This window comes from Aptenodytes patagonicus, chromosome 22, assembly GCF_965638725.1.
Source record: "Aptenodytes patagonicus chromosome 22, bAptPat1.pri.cur, whole genome shotgun sequence".
Lineage (NCBI taxonomy): Eukaryota > Metazoa > Chordata > Aves > Sphenisciformes > Spheniscidae > Aptenodytes > Aptenodytes patagonicus.
In genome coordinates this window covers 7,471,203-7,494,786 of record NC_134970.1, presented here as the reverse complement: position 1 = coordinate 7,494,786, position 23,584 = coordinate 7,471,203, and the positions used below count along the sequence as shown (strand labels likewise).

The 23,584-nt window shown below is 58.1% G+C and overlaps 1 protein-coding gene across 1 annotated transcript; it reads right to left on the bottom strand.

Annotated features, from left to right (window-relative positions):
• On the bottom strand, positions 1-22,201 carry ARL8A (ARF like GTPase 8A). The gene is made up of 7 exons (XM_076357759.1): positions 22,035-22,201; positions 5,774-5,854; positions 4,887-4,960; positions 2,868-2,961; positions 1,585-1,652; positions 468-538; positions 1-314 (listed from the first exon to the last, which is right to left on the bottom strand). The coding sequence occupies exons 1-7, from the start codon at positions 22,155-22,157 to the stop codon at positions 265-267; spliced, it is 561 nt and encodes a 186-aa protein (XP_076213874.1). The 5' UTR covers positions 22,158-22,201; the 3' UTR covers positions 1-264.
• Positions 22,202-23,584: the final 1,383 nt, after the last annotated feature.

Sequence of the window (23,584 nt, the reverse complement as noted above, 5' to 3'; positions counted from 1 at the left end):
TATATATACATATATATATACTGTATACACAGACAACAACAGAACAGTGCCAAAATGGGAGGAAGAGACAGAGAGAGTTGAGGAGGGCAGAGTCGGACATTTTCTTTACAATAAAAACAAGGGCTCCACCTCAATGCGAGCGGAGTCTGGGGTCCCCTAAAAATACCCATCTAGAGAGAGAGCTGGAGGGACAGAGCAGGAGAGAGAAGGGGCATGGGCTTGTACAATGGCATCTTCCCGATCCGAGCCGCGGTCCACGGGATCTCAGCTTCTCCTAGACTTCGAGTGCTGGATAAGCCACTGTAGGGTGATGTCTGCAAAGGCAAGGGGACACTTAGAGCCTCTCCCTCTGGCCGTCACCCCCTCCTGTACTTGGGCAAACAGCCTGGGCACGCTACCCCCATGGGCACGGGCTGCCCCCTCCTCCACCGCGCCCTGAGCCCCACACCGGAGCCGCTGGTACTCACCAATGTTGTCCTTTTCTTTGCAGGAGATGGAGTAGCAACAAATCTCTCGGTCCTGGATGGCAGAGAGGTTCCTGCAGGAGAGGAGCGAGCTCTGGCTGCAGGCCCCGAGGCTGCGCATCGGCGACGACGGGAGACACCTCCGGGCAGCCCTTTGAAGGGTCCCTTTGGACCCCAGCTCCAAGACGGGGGACACTTTGCAGGGGCAACATCTCCCCAGGCTCCCTGGGACTTGCATGTGTGTTGGGCGAGGACACCAGCGCACCGTGCCCATGACTGATGGCCAGGTGCGGTCTGCGGGGGCTACGTGACAGGGCAGGAGGGACCTGACCTCAAGGAGAACCTGGCCACAAAGTCACACAGCTTCCCTCCCTAACCCTCGGTTGCACAGCCATGAGGCGAGGCGGGGCAGGGAGGGTTTGGGAGCGGCACAGGGCTGGCAGCATGGGAGCTGCGTAGGTGCCTGCGGGACAGGGGTGATCTCCGAAGGGTGGCTGGGGTGGTGCAGAGATGCTGCAAGTCAGCGCAGCGTCCCAGTCCCCTAGCTGCAGTGGAGGGGTGGAGGTGGGCAGGAGGCAGCACTGGCTGCAACGAGGCCACATGCCAGCATGGCAAAGGGTGGTAAAATAAGGGAGAGGTACGTGGATGATGTCACACGCCGGAGCAGGATCCAACCTCCAAGCACTGAGGGCTGCCCGCTGCCGGGGGCACAGCGCCCGCACCAGGCAGCGGGGCAGAGCCGCGAGAGGGTGATGGGAGCAGCACCCACGTGGAAGCCCAGCTCCGCCGCCGAGCACTGTGCGGTGCCGTGCCGGGCCCCAACGCCACCGTGTGGCATGCAGGCCCAGCCCTGGCACCGGCGGCCATGGCTCCTCCCCGTCCCCACAAGCACAGAGACGTCACCTCCGCCAGCCGTCACCTCCGCCGGCCGCTGCCTCAGGACATCCCCAGCCACCCCTCTCTGCCAGCCCACCCCAGGCACCGCGATGCCACCCCTGCTGGGGAAGGAGTACTGGCAGAGCACGGCGGGGTGACCGAGCCGGTGGGGACACAGCAGGAACAGAGGGGTCACACTGTGTCACAGCCCCACCACAGCTGCCCGGGCCACCAGCACACTTACATCTTCTCAATGAGCTCCTTCTCATCCAAGGCACCGGGCAGGTCTCGCTTGTTCCCCAGGACTAGGACCTGCAGGACGGGAGAGGGGACACCTGAAGCTCCTGGCCACCAGACCAGGCGGGAACCTGCTTCTGCCACCCAGAAGTGGACCCTGCTTGAGATGCAAGACAGCCCTGGCCCCTTCACCAGGGTGTGCCCAGATGAAGAAAACCCCTTCAGTGGGCAATCAGAAGGCAGAGCACTTCAATTAACAGCCTTAATTAGCTCGTCCACAGCATCTCCTGTGTACTCTTAGTCCCAGTGAGAAGCTGGCCCCACAGCACATCCTCCCTGAAGGGCACCAGCATCTCTCATGCCATCTAGGACGTTCTCCCAGGAGCCTCCTGCTGTCTTTGAGCAAAACATCAAGTGAAATGGCAAAAACCAACATTATCAGGAAGGAGCGAGGCGCGGATGCTGTGCAGAACCTGCTCTCCGCAGGCAGCCAGACCAAAAAAGCAATGGCTGTTTGCACCATCTACTGATCTCTCCTTACTTCAAGGCTTTTCGCATCCGCAAAGGCATCCTCAGACTACGCAAGGAAAATAATCACCCGGCAGGACTCGTTCATCCCTCTGGAGCGCGCCACGCGACTGTCATCTGACAAGGACAGCACTGAGGCGGCAGCCGCCTTCCCGGGGTGAGCTGGGGCCTCTGCAGCAACACGGTAATGCAGCATCCCCCAATTTAAATTTGGAGACTTGTTCTCAAAAAAGAGCACTCAGAAGGGCTGCAAATGCAGCGCATTATGTCAGGAGCTTAATTTAGTTGGCAGCGAACGTTTGGGATCTGAGCAAGATCCTCGATTAGCGCCTTTCAAAGGATGCCGATTTTGGATGCTCTGTAAGCATCCCACCCCGGCACGCGCAGTGTGCCCTGCACTGCCGCCACAGCCCACCTCCTGCAAATGTCACAGCCCAGCAGCCACTCTCCTAGGAGTCGAGACCTTAATGTCCCACCCTAAATAAGGTGCAAATTCATGCAGGAGGACAGATCTCATATCGGGGGGGGAGGGGGTGGTCTCTTCTAAAGCTCTCTTCCCTGCTGGTTGGTCTGGTCCTAGGCTAGAAAGCGTCACTTCCCCAGCTCTCGCAGGAGTGCAGCGGGGAAGGGGAGCCCCCCAAGGAAGGGGATCCACCCCCCGAATATGGTCTGCAAAATGCAAACCCCTCACTGCAAACCCTGGCAGCCACTGGCCTGGGGACCGTGAGCAGCTGGGGGGAACCTATCCAGGCAACAGCTCACCGGGATGCCCTGGAGCTGCGGCTTGTCGAGCAGGTTGTGCAGTTCATTCTTGGAGGCCTCTATCTTCTCCTGGTCGGCAGCGTCCACCATATACCTGCAAGGGAAGGAACACCCCTGAGCGCAGGCACCGAGGTCCCCGCGCCCCAGTGGTGTGATGAGGTTTGTGCCACCACCAAACCTTGCTCACACGGCAGCCGCATCGCCCCCACTGGCTCCCAGGCCAGCGCGTGGAGGTGATGGATAACGGGATCCTTCCCCCAGGATCCCTCTTCCCAAGGAAGGCTGTGGGGCTGAGAGCCTCTCGTGTCTCCCAGGGGAGTAGGGGACCTCCTTGTCCCCGTCCCCACAGGGGCCCACCCCACTGACAGCAGGGACACGGCGAGCGAGGGGAGCCCAGGCACTGCCCGGGCAGAAGAAGCTGCAAAACACACATTGTCCCCAAGCACCCAAGCAAAGTTCATCTGCGCATGGCAGCTCCTTATGGAGACACCCAGAATAGAGGACAACAAGTGGAGAAGAGAAGAGGAGCCGATGATGGAAAAGAGAAGATGTTGACTCGAGATCCTGGCAGGGGGAAGGACCTGCTCGTCTTCTCTACAGGAGCAATCTTGGGCATGCGGCACAGAGCAAAGGGCATGCAAAGCCAGCAGTCAGCAATGCTTGCTCTGAGCAGACGGGGGAGATTTAGGGAAGGGTTTAGCTCTTACAAGCGGACACCCATCCTGCAGAGGACGTAAGTGAAGCCAAAACTGGGGAGAGGAACTGATCAAAGCAGCCCTTGTTTTAAAGATCAAGAAGCTGGGAGAGAAGTGAGAAACACCATCAAGCTTCATCAGGCCTTGTGGGGTTTATTAAAAATAGGAAAAGAGCCTTTAGCTACTGAAGCGCTGAACACAGGAAAATGTGTATGGCTGTACCAAGAGGGAGAGGGAAAAACACCACCCAGGCACTGCCGCAAGCTTTCGGCATGCCGGATGGGGCGGGAGGGCCGAAGGCAAGAGAAAAGGGACACGACACAGCTCGAGGCGAGGAAGGAAGACTAAAGCGTGACCTGGATGGCCACAGGTCCTTTCGTTTCCTCTCAACCAGACGGGCTGCTTTGGAAAAAATACAAAATTATGGAAGGAAGCAGTAAAAGGAATGAAAAAAAAATGGGATTTTGTCATTTCCAGCAAAGCTCACTGTAATAAAAAGTGTCAAGGACATGTCCCAACATGGTGACAATCAGCAAGGGCAGGACCAGACACTGCTGTCCCCACAAGCAGGACAAGCGGTCCCTCACTCCTCCTCACCTGCCAGACCTACAGTTGGGAAGGGCAGTACAGAAACCGAGCACTCTAAAATCTCAGGGCATTGCAACACCGATGTGGTCTTCTAGGGTAAATTCTTGTCCTTAGGAGCAGGCAGCCTGCTTCCCATGAGCATCTTGCCAGGCTCATCCCCAGCCTGGACTCCCTGGGACTGTGCTTACTGCAACATTTGCAAGCAGGGGACACATGGGGACACTCATCGAGACTTGCTGACAGTCAGCAGCAGGCGTTGCGGGGAGACTCCTTCTCTCACCACAAGATTCATCCAGCAGCACATGAACACCACAGCCTGGAAACATGCTGCTGGCAACCGCCCTTAAAACCAGCCTCTTGGAAAGGGCTGAGCCACACCGATGGCCTTTGCTCAGCCCCTGCAACGAACAGGCAGCACAGGGGAAGCACGGGAGCCAGGAAGGGCAAGATCCGAGGAACAGAGCCAGGCCGAGTGATGCTGGAAGAGAAGGGTCTGCCACGGCTGGCGGGGACCTGGCTGCCCTGTGCTCAAAGCCCACGGGGGCACCAGTCCCAGGGGGAAGCACCTCAACTCCCAACACGGGCATCCGGCTCCGGCAGCGAAGCCACCGCAGCTCCCCCAGCTCAGCCCTGCCCAGCACCCTTGGGTGGGGTGATGGGACCGTGCCCCCACCTGCTGGCGGGGCTCAGCATTGGCGCGTGAGTGAAGGGGCTCTTGGCTCCCAGGGATACTCACACAATGGCACTCACTCCACGGCAGTACCGCTCCCACATGCTGCGAAACCGCGGCTGGCCACCGATGTCCCAGAGCTGTGACAGGGAGAAGGCAGCGTTATCCCACCGTCCTGCCCGTTATCCCACCATCCTGCCCATGACCCTTCCCCACACGGCCACCCGGCCAGAGTACCCGGCACGCACCAAACCCACCCCCATCCCCTCCTCTTCATCTCAAACCCAACAAGGAGGCTCCCGACTCGATAAAGAAAGGAGACATCTCAAGAAGGGCAGCTGAAGGGTGTTGAACACCTCCTGCGATGTGCCTCTGCTGGCACAGAGGGACCCCCTGGCCCAAGCCAGGGGGCTCCTCCCCATGCCCACCGCCCCTCCTGGCCTTTCACTGATGCATTTGCCATTTCAAAACACTCAGCACGCTCTTGGAAATGTTTCTGCAGCAGGCAGAGATGCCCAATCAGCTTTTCAAGCCCGTCCCACCGTCATTTCCCAGTCTAACCCAGGGCCCTGGAAAGATCCAGAAGGGGTAGAAACCTCCTCTCCCTTTACTCTTGAGGCAGAGATTGCCACTGCAAGCCATGACCTTTTATCCCAGTGCTCCCACCCTCAGCAAGGTGACCACATCCACGAGTCCCTGCCAGCAAGCCAGAGGTATAAGAAAACCTCCACCTTTGCAGCCCGGACTGGCTCTTAACGCAGAAGTCTGGATCTCCTACATCCCTTCTCCCCATCTCCTCTGGTGGGTACCTGCAGAAACCTAACATGGCAGGTCTTCCCAACTGCAGCTGGGGCTGCTGGCATCTTTCAACCTCCAGTAGAAGTCCCATCAGTCTCCCTTCACCCCACCTTTCATCCCAAGAGCCCACACCAGTGATAACATCTGCACCTTACTTTTATGGTAACGTTCCCCTTGGTGATCTTTCTCATGTTAAAGCCCACCGTCGGGATCATGTCTTCGTTGAACTGTCCTGACTGCAAGGAACAAGGTGAAACAGCATTAGGAGGCATGGAACCCCCGCCAGCCTGCCCCAAGCAGGGCAGTGAGGCTGACAGCCTGCCTAGAAATAACCCCAAACGCTCTGCCAGCCCTGCGGTGGGTACAGCACAACCCTCCTCCTCGTCCACACCAGGAGCAAAATTAGAGCCAAGGAGATAAAATGCCTGCAGGAGGGAAATAATGCTGCTGCTGCTGCTGCTGCTGCTACATGGCACCCTGGGTGCCCTGGTGAAGCCCCCAGCCCTGCAGCAAGCTGCCGCCCCCAGCCCCAGACACACTGCCATCTTGGTGGGGTGGCAGAGGCTCACCCAAACCAGTCCTTTCCGGGTGGGATTCCCAAGCCCTTGATGGGAGGAGGCAGAGAGACCTTCGCCCACTGCACTGACCCCAGATCAGCCGTGCCGGGCCCAAACCTCTCCCACAAGACCCGTTGGCAGCCCCACAAGGACCCATGGTGCAGGCAGGCGGCCGGGCTTCCCGCCCAGGGGAGCACCTCCTGCATCAGCTCCTTTTCGGCTGCGAGTCCTGGGGGCTCCAGCACGTTTCCTGCTTTGGATCGTTCATGGCCCAGCCCAAACCAAACTGACTTCTGCTTTCCTGCAGGTCTGCCGCCTGCCTGCAGCCTGCCTGCACGGGTCCTCCAGCCCCTGCACCCTGCCCATGCATGAGAGCCAGGTGCTCATGCTGGGTGACGTGGGGGGATGCAAAGTGTCCCCCCTCCCCAGGAGCTGCCACCACATGTCCTCCAGCAGCACAGCTCCGAGCCATGTCAGGCAGGAGAAGCATGAAATCGCCACAGATTTGCAGCATCCCAGTGCCGCTGCAAAACTAGGTTAGTCTTGTCAGAGCAGTGAGCAGGAACAGTCCCTCTGTCGCCGCGGGGAGATGCTGGCTTGCCAGCCCACGTGGCCGGCACCGCACCAGAGGGACAGGACAGAGCTGGTCTCTTAAAGCCCACCCCACCTTCCAGTTTGCTGCTGAAATCCCAACGCCACGAGATGGTCCTGGGCTAAGCAGCGCAGAGGGATGCTCCGGGCGGCCCCAGCAGCATCCCTGGGGCAGAAGGCAGGAGGTGCCACAGCCCTTCACCCTCTGCCTCTTGCAGCCTCCCACCCAGCAGGCAGCCTCACTGGGACTCAAAACAGCTTTAACTTCTTTGATTTTTAAATGCATCCTTGTGGAAGGCCCTGCTGCGGGATGCCAGGGAAGCTGACAGGGAAGAGGGTTTGATAACCAGGATAACACGGCGCTGGGGCTTTTGGCCATCAGTACCAGAAACCTGCAGGAACCACCAACCATGGCCGAACTCATCCCAGCAGCTCTTTACTGGCTTAAAATCTCGGTTTCTCTAGGACTTTTCTGGGTTTTCTTTCAGTTAACACAAACCTCAAAAAGGGAAGGCAATTTATGCTATTTTCTGATAAACAGAATTTTGTGCCTGGTTGAGCCAACGGCTCCTCCAGACCCACCATGTCAGCAAGTCCCCAGGGTTTTCCTGACCTCTTCCAATGGTTCTGCAATACGCACTGCTTCCCTTTTTCATTTCCCTTTTGCGTTCATCAGCAAAGCCCAGCAGCCGAGGGGTCTCTGAGCCACGGTGCACCCAGAAACCATGCCGGGGACTTGCAGGGAAGGGCACGGGGGGAGAGGAGGGGAAGCAGGCAGGAATCCCTCTACCACCGGCCAACACAGGGGATGTCTCCTGTGGACCAAGGTTCAACACACGATTTGGCTTTATGGCCCAGGTTTTAAGGAATTATCAGGCTCTGATCAGAAGATGTGGAAAGCAATTGCTGAAGAGCTCTCGGAAGCTGCAGACACCTCCAACAAGGATCCCGGACCACATCACGGGAACTGCTGGCTGTGCGAAAGCCACCTGAGACACGGTTCACGTGTGATGGTAGCTCTTCTTCCAGGAAGGGATGGGCTGCAGGAGCCAGAAGTCACCTCTGCTTTCCCCCGTGAGAGATGGGAGTGAGCATGTCTCCATGAGCAAAGCACAGCCTTGCTCCCTGTCCCAAATCCTTCCCCCCTCACGGCGCCTGCCTCCAGGCTGCCCATGGCCAAGGGGCCAACACAAAACCACTCGTGCTGTCCAAAAAAGGCCGGGCTGGGAACGCGACACATTGTGGTCCAGGATGGCTTGCACATGGTCCCTGCTGCCTTGGCACCTGTGGCGGCATCTTCAATGCACTGCAACGCGCTCAGGTCCTTCTGCATCAGCTGCTCTCTGAAAGCAACTTTGAATGGTGGAAACATGATGTCCCCTCTTCCCTCTCCAACTGTCCTGGATGCTGATGCCTCCGGCACATCTTCAACTACCTGCAGGGTCCAGCCATCTGCAGCTCCACTGCCAGGGAGAGTGGAGACCAGCCCAGCTGCAGGCATGCAAAAGCTTCGCCGGACACATCTTCCCCCCAAATTTTGGTTATGCAATGGACAGCATCCGGACTGACCCCGGAGATCATGCCCAGCCACACCGATCGCTTGGGAATGGGACTCCTCCAGGAGGCACAAAAATCCTTGCAGACAAGATGGATTTTGTGGCTACAACGGGTGGATCAGGTCTTTGCAGGCTCTGGCCTGCACCCTGGCCAAACCACCCTGCCTCAGTGCCCTGGCTGGAAGACAAATGACCTTTCTGCCCAGCCCCACCACTTTCCAGTTGGGTTACTGGGAGAGGTGGCTAGGATCCATCTTTTGCAGGGATGAGTGGTGCCCCCAGCTCACTCTGAGCCCCATCCTCTACCACATGCACATGAACACCATGTCACCTGCCACTTCAGCCATCGTCCCCTGCTCAGCCAGCACCTGGGACCTTGGCTCACTGGCATACGCAAAGAAACAGCCTCAGTCTCCATGCCACATCCACCAGCTCTGGCGAGCAGCGTGCAGAGGCGAGGTGGCCAGGCCCTGCTCCTCGCCATGGCCAGGCGGCTGTCACCCTGTCCTAGCACAGGGTGACACTGCTTTGATGCGACCTGCTCTCGATAAATCACTGCTGGCTGTTTTGCAGCACCGTATCACCAGGTGCTCACAAAGAAGCCATTCCCCAGGGACCGGAGATGGCAGCGCCGAAAGCCCAGCCCCTAGTCATCTAAAGTCATGTCTCCACCAGAACATGGTCCTCCATGTGGCAGAGGCAGATGCCCAAAGCGCCCTTGGTTGGATGGCTCCCACCAGTGCCTGGACCATCCCCAAAACGACACAGCATCGTGCTCCTGCAGGCGTCTCCCGCTGTGTGGCACAGTGCCGAGTCCCTGCCAAACCCTGTCCAAGCTCCAACCCGGAGAAACACAGGGGGGTTAATTTCTCACCTCTAACCTCCCCGTGCAGCTTCCCCGACCGGCTTTGTGCACAGCGCAGGGCAGGAGCGCCTGGCAGTCGGGAGCTTTGCTTGCAAAGCCACTGCTCTTCCAGGAGCTCTTCTCCAAAACAGTTAAAAAAGACCAGCCCCACTGCACAGGCTTGCTCTGGCCACGCAGCACGTCTTGCATCACCAAGCTGAGCCATGACAGCCCCACAGACGGATGCTTGACTCCAAGTACCTGTGCTGGGTTTGGCTGAACACCTGCCTGCCGATGGGAAGCAGTGAATGAATTCCTTGTTTTGCTTTGCTTGCGTGCGTGGCTTTCTCCTTACTTATTGAACTGCCTTTATCTCAACCCACAAGTTTTTGCACTTTTACTCTTCTGCTTCTCTCCCCCATCCCACCAGGGGGGAGTGAGCGAGCGGCTGGGTGGTGCTCAGTTGCAGGCTGGGGTTAAACCACACCAGTCCTTTTTGGCACCCAGTGTGGGGCTTGAAGGGTTCGAGATAACAACAGGTTTGATTGGAATGTGCTAGATTGAGTTTATAGCTGTTATTGCCGTTAGGCTAGTAATTGGCAGGCTCCTGTGCTTGCCATGGGGCTTGCTTGCCTTACTGTATATTAGAGTCTAGTGCTCGTTAGTGGCTGCTTTTTCCTTTCGCTGCTTGCTGTACTGCTGTGCTGCCGATCATCTTACTCTGCTGTGCCCGGGAACATTTTGATAACAGCAATGGCGATGTGCCTGGGCTGGCAGATGGCCAGGGCATCACTGCTGTTTCTGTGCTGCTGTACTGGACAGGCTGGAACTCCAGTGTGAACTCGAGTCGAAGGGACTGAGGTCTGTGGGTGAGTCCACGCGGGAGCAGGACACCTCGAAGCATCTGTGGCCGTGGATAAGCCCATGACAGAGCAGGTACATCTCGAAGCGTCTGCGGCCGTGGTTATGTCTGTGCCGCAGCAGGTACACCTCTGAAGGGTTTGTGGCCATGGATATGTCCACACTGGAGAAGGTACACCTCGAACCGTCTGTGGCTGTGGATAAGTCCATGCTGAAGCAGGTACAGCTTGTACATGGCTGTGCATGAAGTCATGCTGGAGCACCTCAAAGCATGTGGCCACGGATAAGCCCAACACAGAGCAGGTACACCCCTGGAAGGGACTGCAGCCATGGGTAAGGCCATGTTGGAGCAGGTTTACTTCCGAAGGGACTGTGGCTGTGGGTACGGCCACGCTGGAGCAGGTATATCTATGAAGCCCATGGAAAAGGCCACGCTGGGGCAGGTGCACCTCAAAGCGACTGTGGCTGTGGATAAGTCTATGCCACAGCAGGTGTACCCCTGGAGAGACTGTGGCTCATAGATAAGGCTCCACTTGGAGCAGGTACACCCCTAAGGGACTGCAGTCTGTGGATAAGTCCAAGCTGGAGCAGGGGCAAGGGGAGGAGTTCATCGCAATGAGAAACCCTATAACCTGGCCCAAAGAGAGCAGGGTGGAGATTGTAATGGAAACACCTTTAAGTTGTTGTAACCTGGGATTTGAGTTGCATGTTATGGGAATTACTATAGCAGGGACCCCTTGTTGCTAGCCAGGCTAGGAGCAAGGGGAGGAGTTCATTGCAATGTTAAACCCTATAACCTGGCCCAAAGGGACTAGGGGCGGAGATGGTAAAGATTATACCTTTAAATTGTTGTAACTCATGATCTGAGTTGCATGTTATAGGAATTACTATAGCAGGAACCACCCGAACCAGTGGAGGACCAGTCTTACAAGAAGCAGTGCAAGTGCAGCAGTGACCTGACCTGAGCTGGCTTTGGTACCCAGTAACTCCATGCAACACACCACCTCTCCTGTCCTGAGTGACCACCATGACAGATGGAGCCCAAAGTCATAGACTAAATTAACTCAGTGACATTTTGTGGACATTTCTGGACACTTTATGGGCATTTAATGGAAATTTTAGAGGTGTGGTGGTTAATGAGGTTGTATTGGACAGTGTGGCACCTGAGCATGATGTAAATGGTATGGAATAAGGGGTGGAGAATGTGCTGGTTTTGGCTGGGATACAGTCAATTTTCTCCACAGTAGCTAGCATGAGGCTATGTTTTGGATTTGTGCTGAAAAGAGTGTTGATAACACAGGGATGTTTTAGTTACTGCTGAGCAGTGCTGACACAGCGTCAAGGCCTTTGCTGCTTCTCACCCCACCCCACCAGCGAGCAGGCTGGGGGGGCACAAGAAGTTGGGAGGGGACACGGCTGGGACGGCTGACCCCAACTGACCCAAGGGATATTCCACACCGTATGACGTCATGCTCAGCACATAAAGCTGGGGGAAGAAGAAGGAAGGGGGGGACATTCGGAGTGATGGCGTTTGTCTTCCCAAGTCACCGTTACGTGTGATGGAGCCCTGCTGTCCTGGGGATGGCTGAACACCTGCCTGCCGATGGGAAGGAGTGAATGAATTCCTTGTTCTGCTTTGCTTGCTTTGCTTCACCTATTAAACTGTTTTTATCTCAACCCATGAGTTTTCTCACTTTTACTCTTCCGATTCTCTCCCCCATCCTACTGGGGGGGAGTGAGCGAGTGGCTGTGTGGGGCTTAGTTGCCGGCTGGGGTTAAACCACGACACGACAGTACCCCATTTGGATGGGAAAAAGCCAAATTCAAGCCAAGCCTTTACAATGTTTCCCTTCGACAGCAGGTCTTACAGCTCTTTGGGGCTCTCACCATTGCAGGGCACCTATGGCATGGAGCCCTGTGTCCCCCTGCAGAAGGCACTGGAGGGGACATGGCTGTCCCCGAGTGCAGCACAGCCCTCCCAGGGAACGCAGAGACCTGGGAAGCGGGGCTCCAACCGGAGCCAGGCAGGATGGAGCTACCCCAGGGCTGGCAGCAAGGAGGAAGAGCCACACGGGTCCAAGAATGAGACAATCCTGACTTTTGCCCCAAACCCTCAGCACGCTCTGGTTTCAAAACCCCCGTGCAGAGGGATTGCGCCGAAGGGACCCGTTTCTGCCAGACCCCACCACTGTGGGCAGGCCAGCAGCCCGAGCTGGGCAAGCACGGTGCTGTGGGACAGGGATGGGCACCCCAGTCCCCCTCCACCCCAAAGCAGATGGTCTCGCCACCAACACCTGCAATTAACATACATGGTCTGGCTCTGCAGCACCCCTCAGCTTGGAAATTCAACATCGCAGGCTTTCAGCATGGTGGAAAACCCACGGGCCCCTCCTGGCCTTGGTCCCGGTGATGCTACCACAGTGGCAACAGGCTGTGCTGCCCTCCCTGACCCCACGGGCCCTATCTCCAGGGCACTCTGTATCTTGAAAGCAAAAATGGGATCCGGGGACAAGCCTGTGGACAGCAGCCAGGCCATACAGCAGCTGACCCTGGCGCCCAGGCGATGTCGATGTGACCGACACTGCCGGTAAGCCCACAGGAGGCCAGGCAAGATGATGCTCTCCAGGACAGATTCATCCCACTCCCTGCAATGCAGCTAATGGCTTTTTTTTTTTAGAGCATGGTATCACTGAAGCTCAATTTCTTTCATAAAAACGAGGTTTCTCAGATGAAAGGGAAAATCCTTGGGCTGCTTACACTTCTTCAGCACTGCACCACAGCCCGAAACACCCTGGACGGTGGTGCTGAGGCTGCGCTGACCCAACACCCTGTTTCAGGCAGAGATGCACAGATGCATAGGAGATGCTCCCAGCAGCTCCCCAGGGACACGCAGCGCAGCTCTCAACTCCAAGGTGGAGAAGGCATCTCTGTACAAGAGCTGCAGCAATGTTTGCTCCCACCTCCATCCAGACAGACCACGCAACTGTCTACAAATTTATTAGCAGTTGCTCTCGTTCAGGATGTGTCCGTAATGAGGCAGCATCTGGACCGAGGGACAGAGGTGGTGGCCACACAAAGCACTGGTGACTCTAGAGTGACTGCTTGCTGCTGGCCCAGGCTTTGGGGTGCTGGACGTGTGCAGCCCCCACCAGCACCAGCACTACTTGATGGCAGCACAGAGTCTGTTATAGAAACGCCGGAGAAAAGCAAAAGCCTCTGGATCCAAGCAAGGCACCGAGAAGGTCCCTTCCTGCAAGCTCGGGGAATGATGTCGGACAGGACCGAAGCAGAGCCGCTCTGCACCGCACATCCCAAGTCAATCCTGCAATGCAGGGGCAGCAGGCAACACCTTCAGAGGACTCCAGATCCTTCGGGACAAGGCAAAGGTCGCAGCTTAGCAGCTCTGCACTTAGCATCACCCTCTTGAAGGAAACAGAAGCGGCCTCTCTGCTATTCAGCGCACATCTCCAAACACTATGGACCCACACAAGCTGGCTACATGGTACCTGCACCCTTGGTTCTGGCAACCCAGCCCGATGGATGGCCCCAGCAATGGAACCTTGAAGACATGGTGTTTAATCCATCCCCAACCCATAACGTCTCCATTCCCCTGCTCTGTCACTGCCAGCATCCATCTGCCTCCTCCCCACGGTCCAACCCAGCTCATACAAACTCAGTGCTGGAGCAGCTTGGCCCAACTCTTGTTTCTGAGGTTGCTTGGTCTCCCTTGGTCTTGTACTGAACTACAACGCTCAGGTTGTCCCCTCTTCAGTCATTGCTCTGGCTTCTCAGAGACCTCCAGCCATTGCCCTGCTCTCAGCTGGATCTTCTTCGTTCTCATCCCTTCCTCTCCCAAGCACAGAGTCCCAAACCAGCTGTGACACCCCAGCCAAGGCAGGGGCAGCCAGTAGCAGGGCTGGGAGTGCTTCCACCTTGCAGGACACTTGTGGTCCCTGAGGGCACAGCACTACTGGTAGCTGTGCCGCAGGTTCACAGCCCGGACAAGACACAGGTGGCACCTCGTGAAGACAAAGCCTTGTGCTCTCATTCCTGAGCTGGGTTTAATCAAGAGGAAGCTGCAGGGAATCTCCTAGATGAGCTTGGCAGAGGTAATTACTAAGTTCTGTGATAAAAAAACTCATCTGCACACACACAAAGGAGCACAGAGAGGCAAGAACAGGTGGACGAACCCAAAAAAACCCTGGTCCAGCTACCCCCAGGGCAGGAGAGCCAGAGCAGGTTCCTCTACCCACAGACACAATGGCAGGTGGGGAACCCAAAGTACAGCAGGGGAGGAGCACCTTGGCACTGCACAAGACTTCTTCTGAGATGTCTATGGGAACAAACACGGGAAAACAGAGGGATAAGGGGATAAAAAGGGTCAACATGTTGCTGGTCAGTATGTTTGGCCGTGCCTCGTACTCAACCAAAGCAGTCTGTCCCGTCTTCTTACCAAACTGCATTTCTAACTATTTCCCTGGGTAAGGGCCTCTATCTTCTGTGTGCATGTGTGTGTTTGAGGGTCTGAGCACCAGCAACTGGCTTCCAAACCCCGGGTCAGAGGCCACTTGTGCCTGGTGCAGCAACCGGAGCGAGTGTGGGTGAGCGTGCAGCCACCGCTGAGCAGGTGGAGTGGCCACAGAGCCAGAGGGTGGGCATCCCCAGGGGCGAGACCACGGGAGAAGGTGGCTGCTGGAGGGACCAGGAGGTCCAAGACAACTGTCAGAGCAACCATGGGGGCCGAGGGTCAACTGAGAGATCTCTGTGCTTGTGTGTTACGGTTGAGGAACACCATGGCCACGGCGGGCAGAGCTGGCGGCCACCAGTAAAACTGAATTTAAGTGAAACCCTTACTTTCTCCAAGGCTGTAAAGATGAGACCAAAGTAAATATTTAAGCAGTGCCCATAGAAACCAACTCTTCCACCTGCTGAAGCTGCTGTTCCTGAGAAGTAGAGTTAACTAGGAGACAAAATCTGCATAATGGCAATAATTAAAAAGCAGGTGTAACGAAGACTGGAGCTAGACCAATGTTGATACATTCTCCACTTACAGAGGAAATGAGGACTGCGTTTGTTTTTTCCATTGAAAAAAAAAAAAACAGAACAAGAAAAATGGAGAACCCAGCAGTGGGTGCAGGCTGTGGAAACACAGGAGAAAGCTGGAGACAAGGACAAACCTCTCATGAGGCTGTAGCTGGTGGACTTTTGCTAACCAGCCCAGAGAAAATACAGGAGGTTGCTCCTTGGCCATCTGTCCACGGCTCCAAGCCTGCACAGCCATCGGCTTCCAATGCATGTGTTGTTTGTCCCTCTAAGGCAGCAAGCACCCACCACCAGATCCATCAGGCACAGGCACCAAATTTTGAGCTTCTACCTGGCCTGACTCTGCCCATTTCCACCAGGGCCTCGGGCACCGGCTCCTCCCTCAGACCTCTGCAAAGCGCACAAGGACAGAGTCCCACCACATCTTCTCAAGCAGCACCTGGCTTCACCGCAGGGGTAAAGACTGATTGCTGAAGAGTTAACGAAGTGGTGATACATCCATACGGGACCTCTCAGGCAAGGGGCACCAGAGCAGAGACCAGCAGTTGCTATAAGGACCAGGCAGAGAAATAAAGCCCCCACTGATCTCGCCACAGCCTGATAGTCCTTGGTTCTTCAAAGTTGGATCAATCTCCAAGGCTGCCCTGCTTTGAAAGACCAGAGATCTCCAACCCAGGCTGCTCGAGGCTCATGCTTCCCTTTAACTTTGCAATCTTACTGATGTTTACATTCTTGCTGGGGCTGCCTTTTAACTTTGCGCTCTTTAATTAAAAAAAAAAATAAAATTACAACACTCCTTAATTAGCAGGTCTTTGCTATGTCCGGACCTCGGGTTATGCTGAAGGAGCATTCAAGGACTACACTTGGGTTTTTCAGGATGCGCCAGTGCTCTCACCCAGGGGATGGCACCCACACTGTGGAACACATGTGGCCAGGCAGACATTTCCATGCCCGGCTCAACCCTGGCACCTGCACACACCTGTGCCCAGGAAAGCCCGGCCAGGGGCACGGCAGTCCCAAAACCCATCACCTGGGTGCAGCGTGATGCCGGTGTGCATCAGCCCCGGGATGGGACAGTCACTCTTCTCAGCCGTGCCAGCAAGAGCCCTGGCAAGGACGCTCCAGTGAGCCATAAGCATGGGTGTCCCCTGCATCAGGGACAAGTGGCCTCTGACCCGGGGTTTGGAAGCCAGTTGCTGGTGCTCAGACCCTCAAACACACACATGCACACAGAAGATAGAGGCCCTTACCCAGGGAAATAGAAATGCAGTTTGGTAAGAAGACAGGACAGACTGCTTTGGTTGAGCACGAGGCACGGCCAAACATACTGACCAGCAACATGTTGACACACAAAGAACCCTTTTTATCCCCTTATCCCTCTGTTTTCCCATGTTTGTTCCCATAGACATCCCAGAAGAAGTCTTGTGCAGTGCCAAGGTGCTTCTCCCCTGCTGTACTTTGGATTCACCATGCCTCCGAGCCGGGGCAGGAATGGCTCAGAGACATGCCACGATGGTGGGGGGGGGGTGTTTAAGGCAGCCTGAGCATGGCACGGAGTATCCCACCAGGCTCGGTCCCTCTCCTGGCATCCCCAGAGGCCCTCAGGGTGCACAGCAGGTCCCGCAAACCCTCGTCCCAAGCTGGGCAGCAATGCAGGCACGGCTCTTCTGGCAAAACCCAGAGTGCGGGCAAGACCCCGCTGCCCCCAATACACAGGGACGACGTTTGGAGCAAGCCAAGTGGCTTTACCCACGTGGGCTGTATGGAGCATCTCTGGATTGAATGGCACTGCAGCAAGCCGGGGGCTGGTGCCAAGGATGGCAGGCCGGGTACATCCACCCCTGTTGCATACATCCAGCTACGGGCCAGATCCTAGAGCACCCGAGGGGGCCAGCTCATGGCGCTGCAACATGCTGCTCTTCAGGGCAAGCAGATGGGCTTGTTTGGGGTTTCTTGCCAAGCGGGAGGGAGATGGTGCCACTGCCCGCCTGGATGACCCTGGTCAAGTCCTTCAGACCGGCTTACGTTTCTGCTCTGGACAATGCGACTCACACTCAGGCATCACTTGTCCGTAGTGGGACCGGTGTTCATTTTGGGACCGGTACTTTTTAATATCTTCATCAATGCCATAGACAGTGGGATCGAGTGCACCCTCAGCAAGTTTGGCAGATGACACCAAGCTGAGTGGTGCGGTTGACACGCCAGAGGGACGGGATGCCATCCAGAGGGACCTGGACAAGCTCGAGAAGTGGGCCCCTGTGAACCTTATGAGGTTCAAGACCAAGTGCAAGGTCCTGCACGTGGGTCAGGGCAACCCCCGGTATCAATACAGGCTGGGGGATGAAGGGATGGAGAGCAGCCCTGCTGAGAAGGACTTGGGGGTGCTGGTGGATGAAAAGCTGGACATGAGCCAGCAATGTGCGCTCGCAGCCCAGAAGGCCAATCGTATCCTGGGCTGCATCCAAAGCAGCATGGCCAGCAGGTCGAGGGAGGGGATTCTGCTCCTCTACTCTGCTCTCGTGAGACCCCCCCCCAGAGCACTGCGTCCAGCTCTGGAGCCCTCAGCATAAGAAAGACATGGACCTGTTGGAGCGGGTCCAGAGGAGGGACACGAAAACGATCAGGGGGATGGAACACCTCTCCCGTGAAGAAAGGCTGAGAGAGTTGGGATTGTTCAGCCTGGAGAAGAGAAGGCTTCGGGGAGACCTTATTGCGGCCTTCCAATACTTAAAGGGGGCTGATAAGAAAGATGGGGACAGACTTTTTAGTAGGCCTTTTTAGTAGTGATAGGACAGGGGTAATGGTTTTAAACCAAAAGAGGGTAGATCCAGACTAGATATAAGGAAGACATTTTTTACACTGAGGGTGGTGAAACACTGGAACAGGTTGCCCAGATGCCCCATCCCTGGAAACAACGTCAGGCTGGACGGGGCTCTGAGTGACCTGATCTAGTTGCAGATGTCCCTGCCCACGGCAGGGGGTTGGACTAGATGACCTTTAAAGGTCCCTTCCAACCCAAACCACCCTATGATTCCATGATCCTGGGAAAAACCCACTGTCCATTCTTTTTTGGCTCATGCTGACAGATCTTGCAGCAGCAAGGCAAGACCGTGCCCCAGCCAGCTCCTTCTCCTCTTCCAGAAACATGGAGAAACCCCCCCAAAAAACCTACCGCCTTCTGCATTCTGAAGTTCAGGTGCAACGGAAGCAACTGTCGAGGGCCCAGACTCTGCATTTGGAGGCAGAACGACCACCCAGCACAAGGACCCACGTCCCCCTCCCACCCCGTCCTGGCCCTGCCAGGCCCCACGCAAGGGGCACATCCAGAGTTACTGGGAGAGGCAGGTGCCAGGCAGACTGGCGAAAATGCATCAGAACAAGATCTCCTTGCTGCTCTCTCAGCATCTCCACCAGCATCTCTCTTCTCTACCTCCCCGGCAATCCTTGGAGACCTTGCAGGACCTGGAGATGCCGACTCCCCTCCCAGGTTCAGGCACCCAAGCGCATTCTGCAGGGATGGGTCAGATGGCTGGCAGAGGGGGACGGTGGCTCCCCGGGGACGGGTGGGAGCAGGCGCTGAGCTCTGCGGTCCTTGAGCCGTTGTTGGGATGCGCCTCTACCGGCAGCGCTGTCAGAGAGCTGGCCAGCTGCCACGGCATCCTTCATCCTACCTGATGCCCCGTACGAGGCTGACGTGGTTTCCTCTTGCAGCATTGATTGGAATCACTTTCTGAGCGGGGCTCAAGTGTGAGATGCTGCCCCAGGCCTCCCCATCACGCAGGTCCAACACCCTGGCACACAGTCTCTGCGGCTCCGCTCCCTTGGAAGGCTCTCTAGCGCAGGTGGAAGATGTGCGATGTTGAATCAAAAGCAGTAAAACACGCTCTTTTTCTAAACATGTCCTGCACTGGTGGGTTTTGAGCTCAGCACCCATTGAGGGTCTCCCGATGCCCTCAAGTCTCACCCTCATCACCCCCAGACTGGGGAAAAGGCAGCTAAAAGCCCACTGGCTTCAGGTTAAAACCAAGACCAGATGCGTTTTACAGCCTCTCAACCCTCCTTGCATGCAGGACTTCAAGCTTCAGCTCCCAACAGCCAGGGGAAGAAAAAATGAGCCCTGAAAAATAAAAACGCCAGCCAGGTGACCCAGGAGGAGTCATCCCTGCCATAGTGCCTGCCTTCAGCAAAGCCTTCGCCTGGCATAGCCACAGCTCTGGGCTGCTGTAGGAAACCACCCAATCTTCCAGGCAACCGGATTCCATTTTTCAGCCAGGTGCAGCTAAAAATCCTGGAAGACAAGGACAGCGCCAAGCTCCCCAGAGCAGCTCCAGCCCCAGTGCCCACATCGCTCTGTGGGCTGGAGGAGCATCACCTGCACCCGTGGAGATTTCTTGGGAGATCTCTCCAACAACGCCGAAATCCAATACTTTTCAGTTCAGGTTTTTCCCCTCCCCAAAGCCCAAATCACTCCTACTTCTCCTTCTAATGCTTCCATTACGTCACCTTGAAGCCAGACGGCTCAAACATTTCTCACGCAGTTCCTGTTGAGTTGGGATTTTCTGTGTGTCATGTTGTTATTTAGCTGTCCCCGTCAAGTCCTTTTTTACAGGACGGTTTCTCGAAGGTCAATGCCTCTTTTTTGTGTGCATCTGCCACAAACGCTGAACTTTCCAAATAACTTCACAGATAGAGGCAAAACTGCAGCAGAGACTGAGCTCCTTGCTCAGGACCCTGAGCCTGACTGCCCTGCAAGGGCGTTAAACACCCCACCACGGAGGTACCGCCCCCTGATGCGCCAACAGACCATGAAGCCAGCTTCAGCCCACGCACAGAGAGCTTCCCTCGAGAGCTGCTGTAATTCCTGGATGTCACTTTTCCCTGCACCAGCAATACTGGCTAAGGGGGAAGAGTCTTGGCACACAGGTTTTGCAGGCGGGGTCTTGCACACAGCAAAATTGCCAGGTATGAAGCGTTTAGTTGCAGAAGCAGGAACCCCAGCGAAGCCCACGCTGAGCCCCGTCTGCTGCAGACACGGCTGGAGAGGAGGAGGTATGTGGGGAAAGAGGAGCCGGACTGGCAAAAGAGTCGTTGCAAGAGGATGAGGACATCCCCAGCGATTTCCAGCCCAGTGCAGGCAAAACAGCCCAGCAGGTTTCGGATAAAGCTCCGTCACCCTTTAAAGCTTATCCGGTTGTTTAAAAAGGCGCCAAATTATTTCTCCGTTTTTAATGCAGCCTGTGTTGCTATTAACAGACTAGCAGCACGTGGTGGGTCCACAGCAGGACTAGCCCACATGTGGCACCGTCGTTTCCCACCCCGACATGGGACTGTAAAAAAGGATGATTAAACATGCGAACAACGGGGACAAAGTCACCCCAAAAAGGATTGGTGCTCATGGTCACTGTCCCCGAGCCACAAAGGTCCCTGTCCCCCAGGGCTGATGTGGGTCTGCTGGAAGAACCAGCACGAGACCTGAGCACCGAGCGGTGACTGCCAGGAAAACAGCTCAAGAGCAGTAGCGCCGTCGACTCTGGGGTGAAAAGCATTTTAGGGCGTCCTCCCTCTGCCCCCCGGGCACTTCAGGAAGGACGTTTTCATCCCTGCAGTGCCTGGCATGGAGGGAAACCCTCCCAGGGGGCACAGCTGCAGCACAACGAAGCCTCCAAATTAGTTGCAAAATCACCTTTGACAGCCCAGCAGCTTCCAGCACCCCGAGCGAGCAGAAATAACCCGCTTTGCTTTGGAGCCAAGGCACCAGGCGGAGCAACGTGCACGGACGAGGGGGACCATGGGGGAACCAGGACAGCCAGAGGATCCACATCCGCCTCCCTCCATGAAACCGCCGGGAGTGACAGCCCAAACCTGCCCCTTTAGGGATCTGCCCGTCAGTGGCTCCTGCCTCACAGTGTCACATCTGGAGGGTGAGAATAACCCAAAAAGCAAGAGGGGAGACTCCGATGAGCATCCCCATGGGTGAAACCACACCCTGGGCTTCGGGATCCAGAGCCCCCATCTCCTGCTCCACTGCCGGACCCAGGGACCCCGCGGACGAGGCAGCGCAGCCGGGGAGAGGCCAGGGTTGAAGGGTCCCCGGGGTGGGTGTCGCTGCCCCGTTCGGGTGCAAAGCTCGTGCTGCTGCGGCAGCACCCCAGCACCCAGGGAACACCGCTGCTGGTGGGTGCTGGCCGAGGAAGGGACAGAGGTCGCAAGGTAAATAACCTCCTACACCGGCCACCGAGCAAAAAACCCTTGTGGCACCGAGCCCGGCAGGGCCCTCACGAGGCCCCACCTGCACGTCCCTCAGCGGCGGCAGGGCCCGGCCATGACAAAGCGCCTGCTGCGAAGGGGACGAGAGCTTCCCCTGGCTCCCAGGGCCCGGGCACCCGCAATCCTGGGCAGCAGCAGCCGCCTCGAAACCGGCAGCTCCCCAGCAGCGGAGCCCCGGCCGGGAAGGGCGGGCGGGTGCCGGGATCCCGCCCGGGGCCTGCTCCGGCTGCGGCCCCCGAGCCGCCGCGCTCGGCACCGGGGATACGGGGAGCAAACGCCGGGGTCTGCCGGGCCCTCCCGGTGCCGCCAGGCCTGCACCCTGCACCCCCCACTCCCCAAATGCATTTCCGGGCTGGGGTGCAATAGGGCGGAGCAATTCTGGGGAGCAACCGGGGGTGTGGAAGACGGGGGTGCAACGAGGAGGGATGCAAGACGGGGGTGCAACGAGGAGGGATGCAAGACGGGGGTGCAACGAGGGGGGTGCAAGACGGGTGCAATGGGGGTGTGCGTGCAAGACTTGGGAGCAACGAGGTGGGGTGCAAGACGGGTGCAAGGAGCAGGGGTGCAACCCAGGGGGTGGGTGCACAGCCGAGCCCCCCCGCAGCGGCACCGCTGGGCCCCGGGGCCGCGCTCGGGCCGTGCCGGGGCGCTGCCCGGAGCGGGGGGAGGGGGTGGGGGAGGGGCAGCCGGCGCTCACCGCGATCACGTTGACGAAGGTGGTCTTGCCCGAGTACTGCAGCCCCACCAGGGTCAGCTCCATCTCCTCCTTCCAGAACAGCGCCCGGAACCAGTCCAGCAGCTTGTTGAAGAGCGCCAGCATGGTGCCGGGCCGGGCCGAGCCGAGCCGAGCGGGGCCGAGCCGAGCCGAGCCGAGCGGGGCCGAGCCGGGGCGGGGCCGAGCCGAGCCGAGCGGGGCCGAGCGGGGCCGGGCCGAGCCGATCGAGGCCGAACGGGGCCGAGCTGCCGCCGCCGCCGCCCCGGTATTGTCCGCGCGCCGCGCGCCCTCCTGCCGCACCGCCGCGCGCCGCACAGCGCCCCGCGCGCGCCGGGTGGGGCCCGCGCGCCGGCCGCCGCCGCCGCCCCCTGCCGGATGGGAGGACCCGCCGCACCAGCCACGGTACCTGCGGTACGGCCCGGCCCGGCCTGGCGGCCTGCACCCTGCACCCCGGACACCCTGCACCCCGGACAGCCTGCACCCCGGACACCCTGCACCCTGCACCCCAGACACCCTGCACTCCGGGCAGCCTGCACCCCGGACACCCTGCACCCCGGACACCCTGCACCCCGGACACCCTGCACCGCGGACAGCCTGCACCCCGGACACCCTGCACCCCGGACACCCTGCACCCCGGACAGCCTGCACACCGGACAGCCTGCACCCCGGACACCCTGCACCCTGCACCCCAGACACCCTGCACCCCGGACAGCCTGCACCCTGCACCCCAGACACCCTGCACCCCGGACAGCCTGCACCCAGCACCCCGGACAGCCTGCACCCTGCACCCCAGACACCCTGCACCCCGGACAGCCTGCACCCTGGACACCCTGCACCCTGCACCCCAGACACCCTGCACCCCGGACAGCCTGCACCCTGCACCCCGGACAGCCTGCACCCCGGACAGCCTGCACCCCGGACACCCTGCACCCTGCACCCCAGACACCCTGCACCCCGGACAGCCTGCACCCTGCACCCCAGACACCCTGCACCCCGGACAGCCTGCACCCAGCACCCCGGACAGCCTGCACCCTGCACCCCAGACACCCTGCACCCCGGACAGCCTGCACCCTGGACACCCTGCACCCTGCACCCCAGACACCCTGCACCCCGGACAGCCTGCACCCTGCACCCCGGACAGCCTGCACCCCGGACAGCCTGCACCCTGCACCCCAGACACCCTGCACCCCGGACACCCTGCACCCCAGGCAGCCTGCACCCCAGACAGCCTGCACCCTGCACCCCAGACACCCTGCACCCCGGACAGCCTGCACTCTGCACCCCGGACAGCCTGCACCCCAGACAGCCTGCACCCTGCACCCCACACCCCGGACAGCCTGCACCCCGGACAGCCTGCACCCTGCACCCCACACCCCGGACACCCTGCACCCTGGACAGCCTGCACCCAGCACCCCGGACAGCCTGCACCCTGCACCCCAGACACCCTGCACCCCGGACAGCCTGCACCCTGGACAGCCTGCACCCTGCACCCCAGACACCCTGCACCCCGGACAGCCTGCACCCTGCACCCC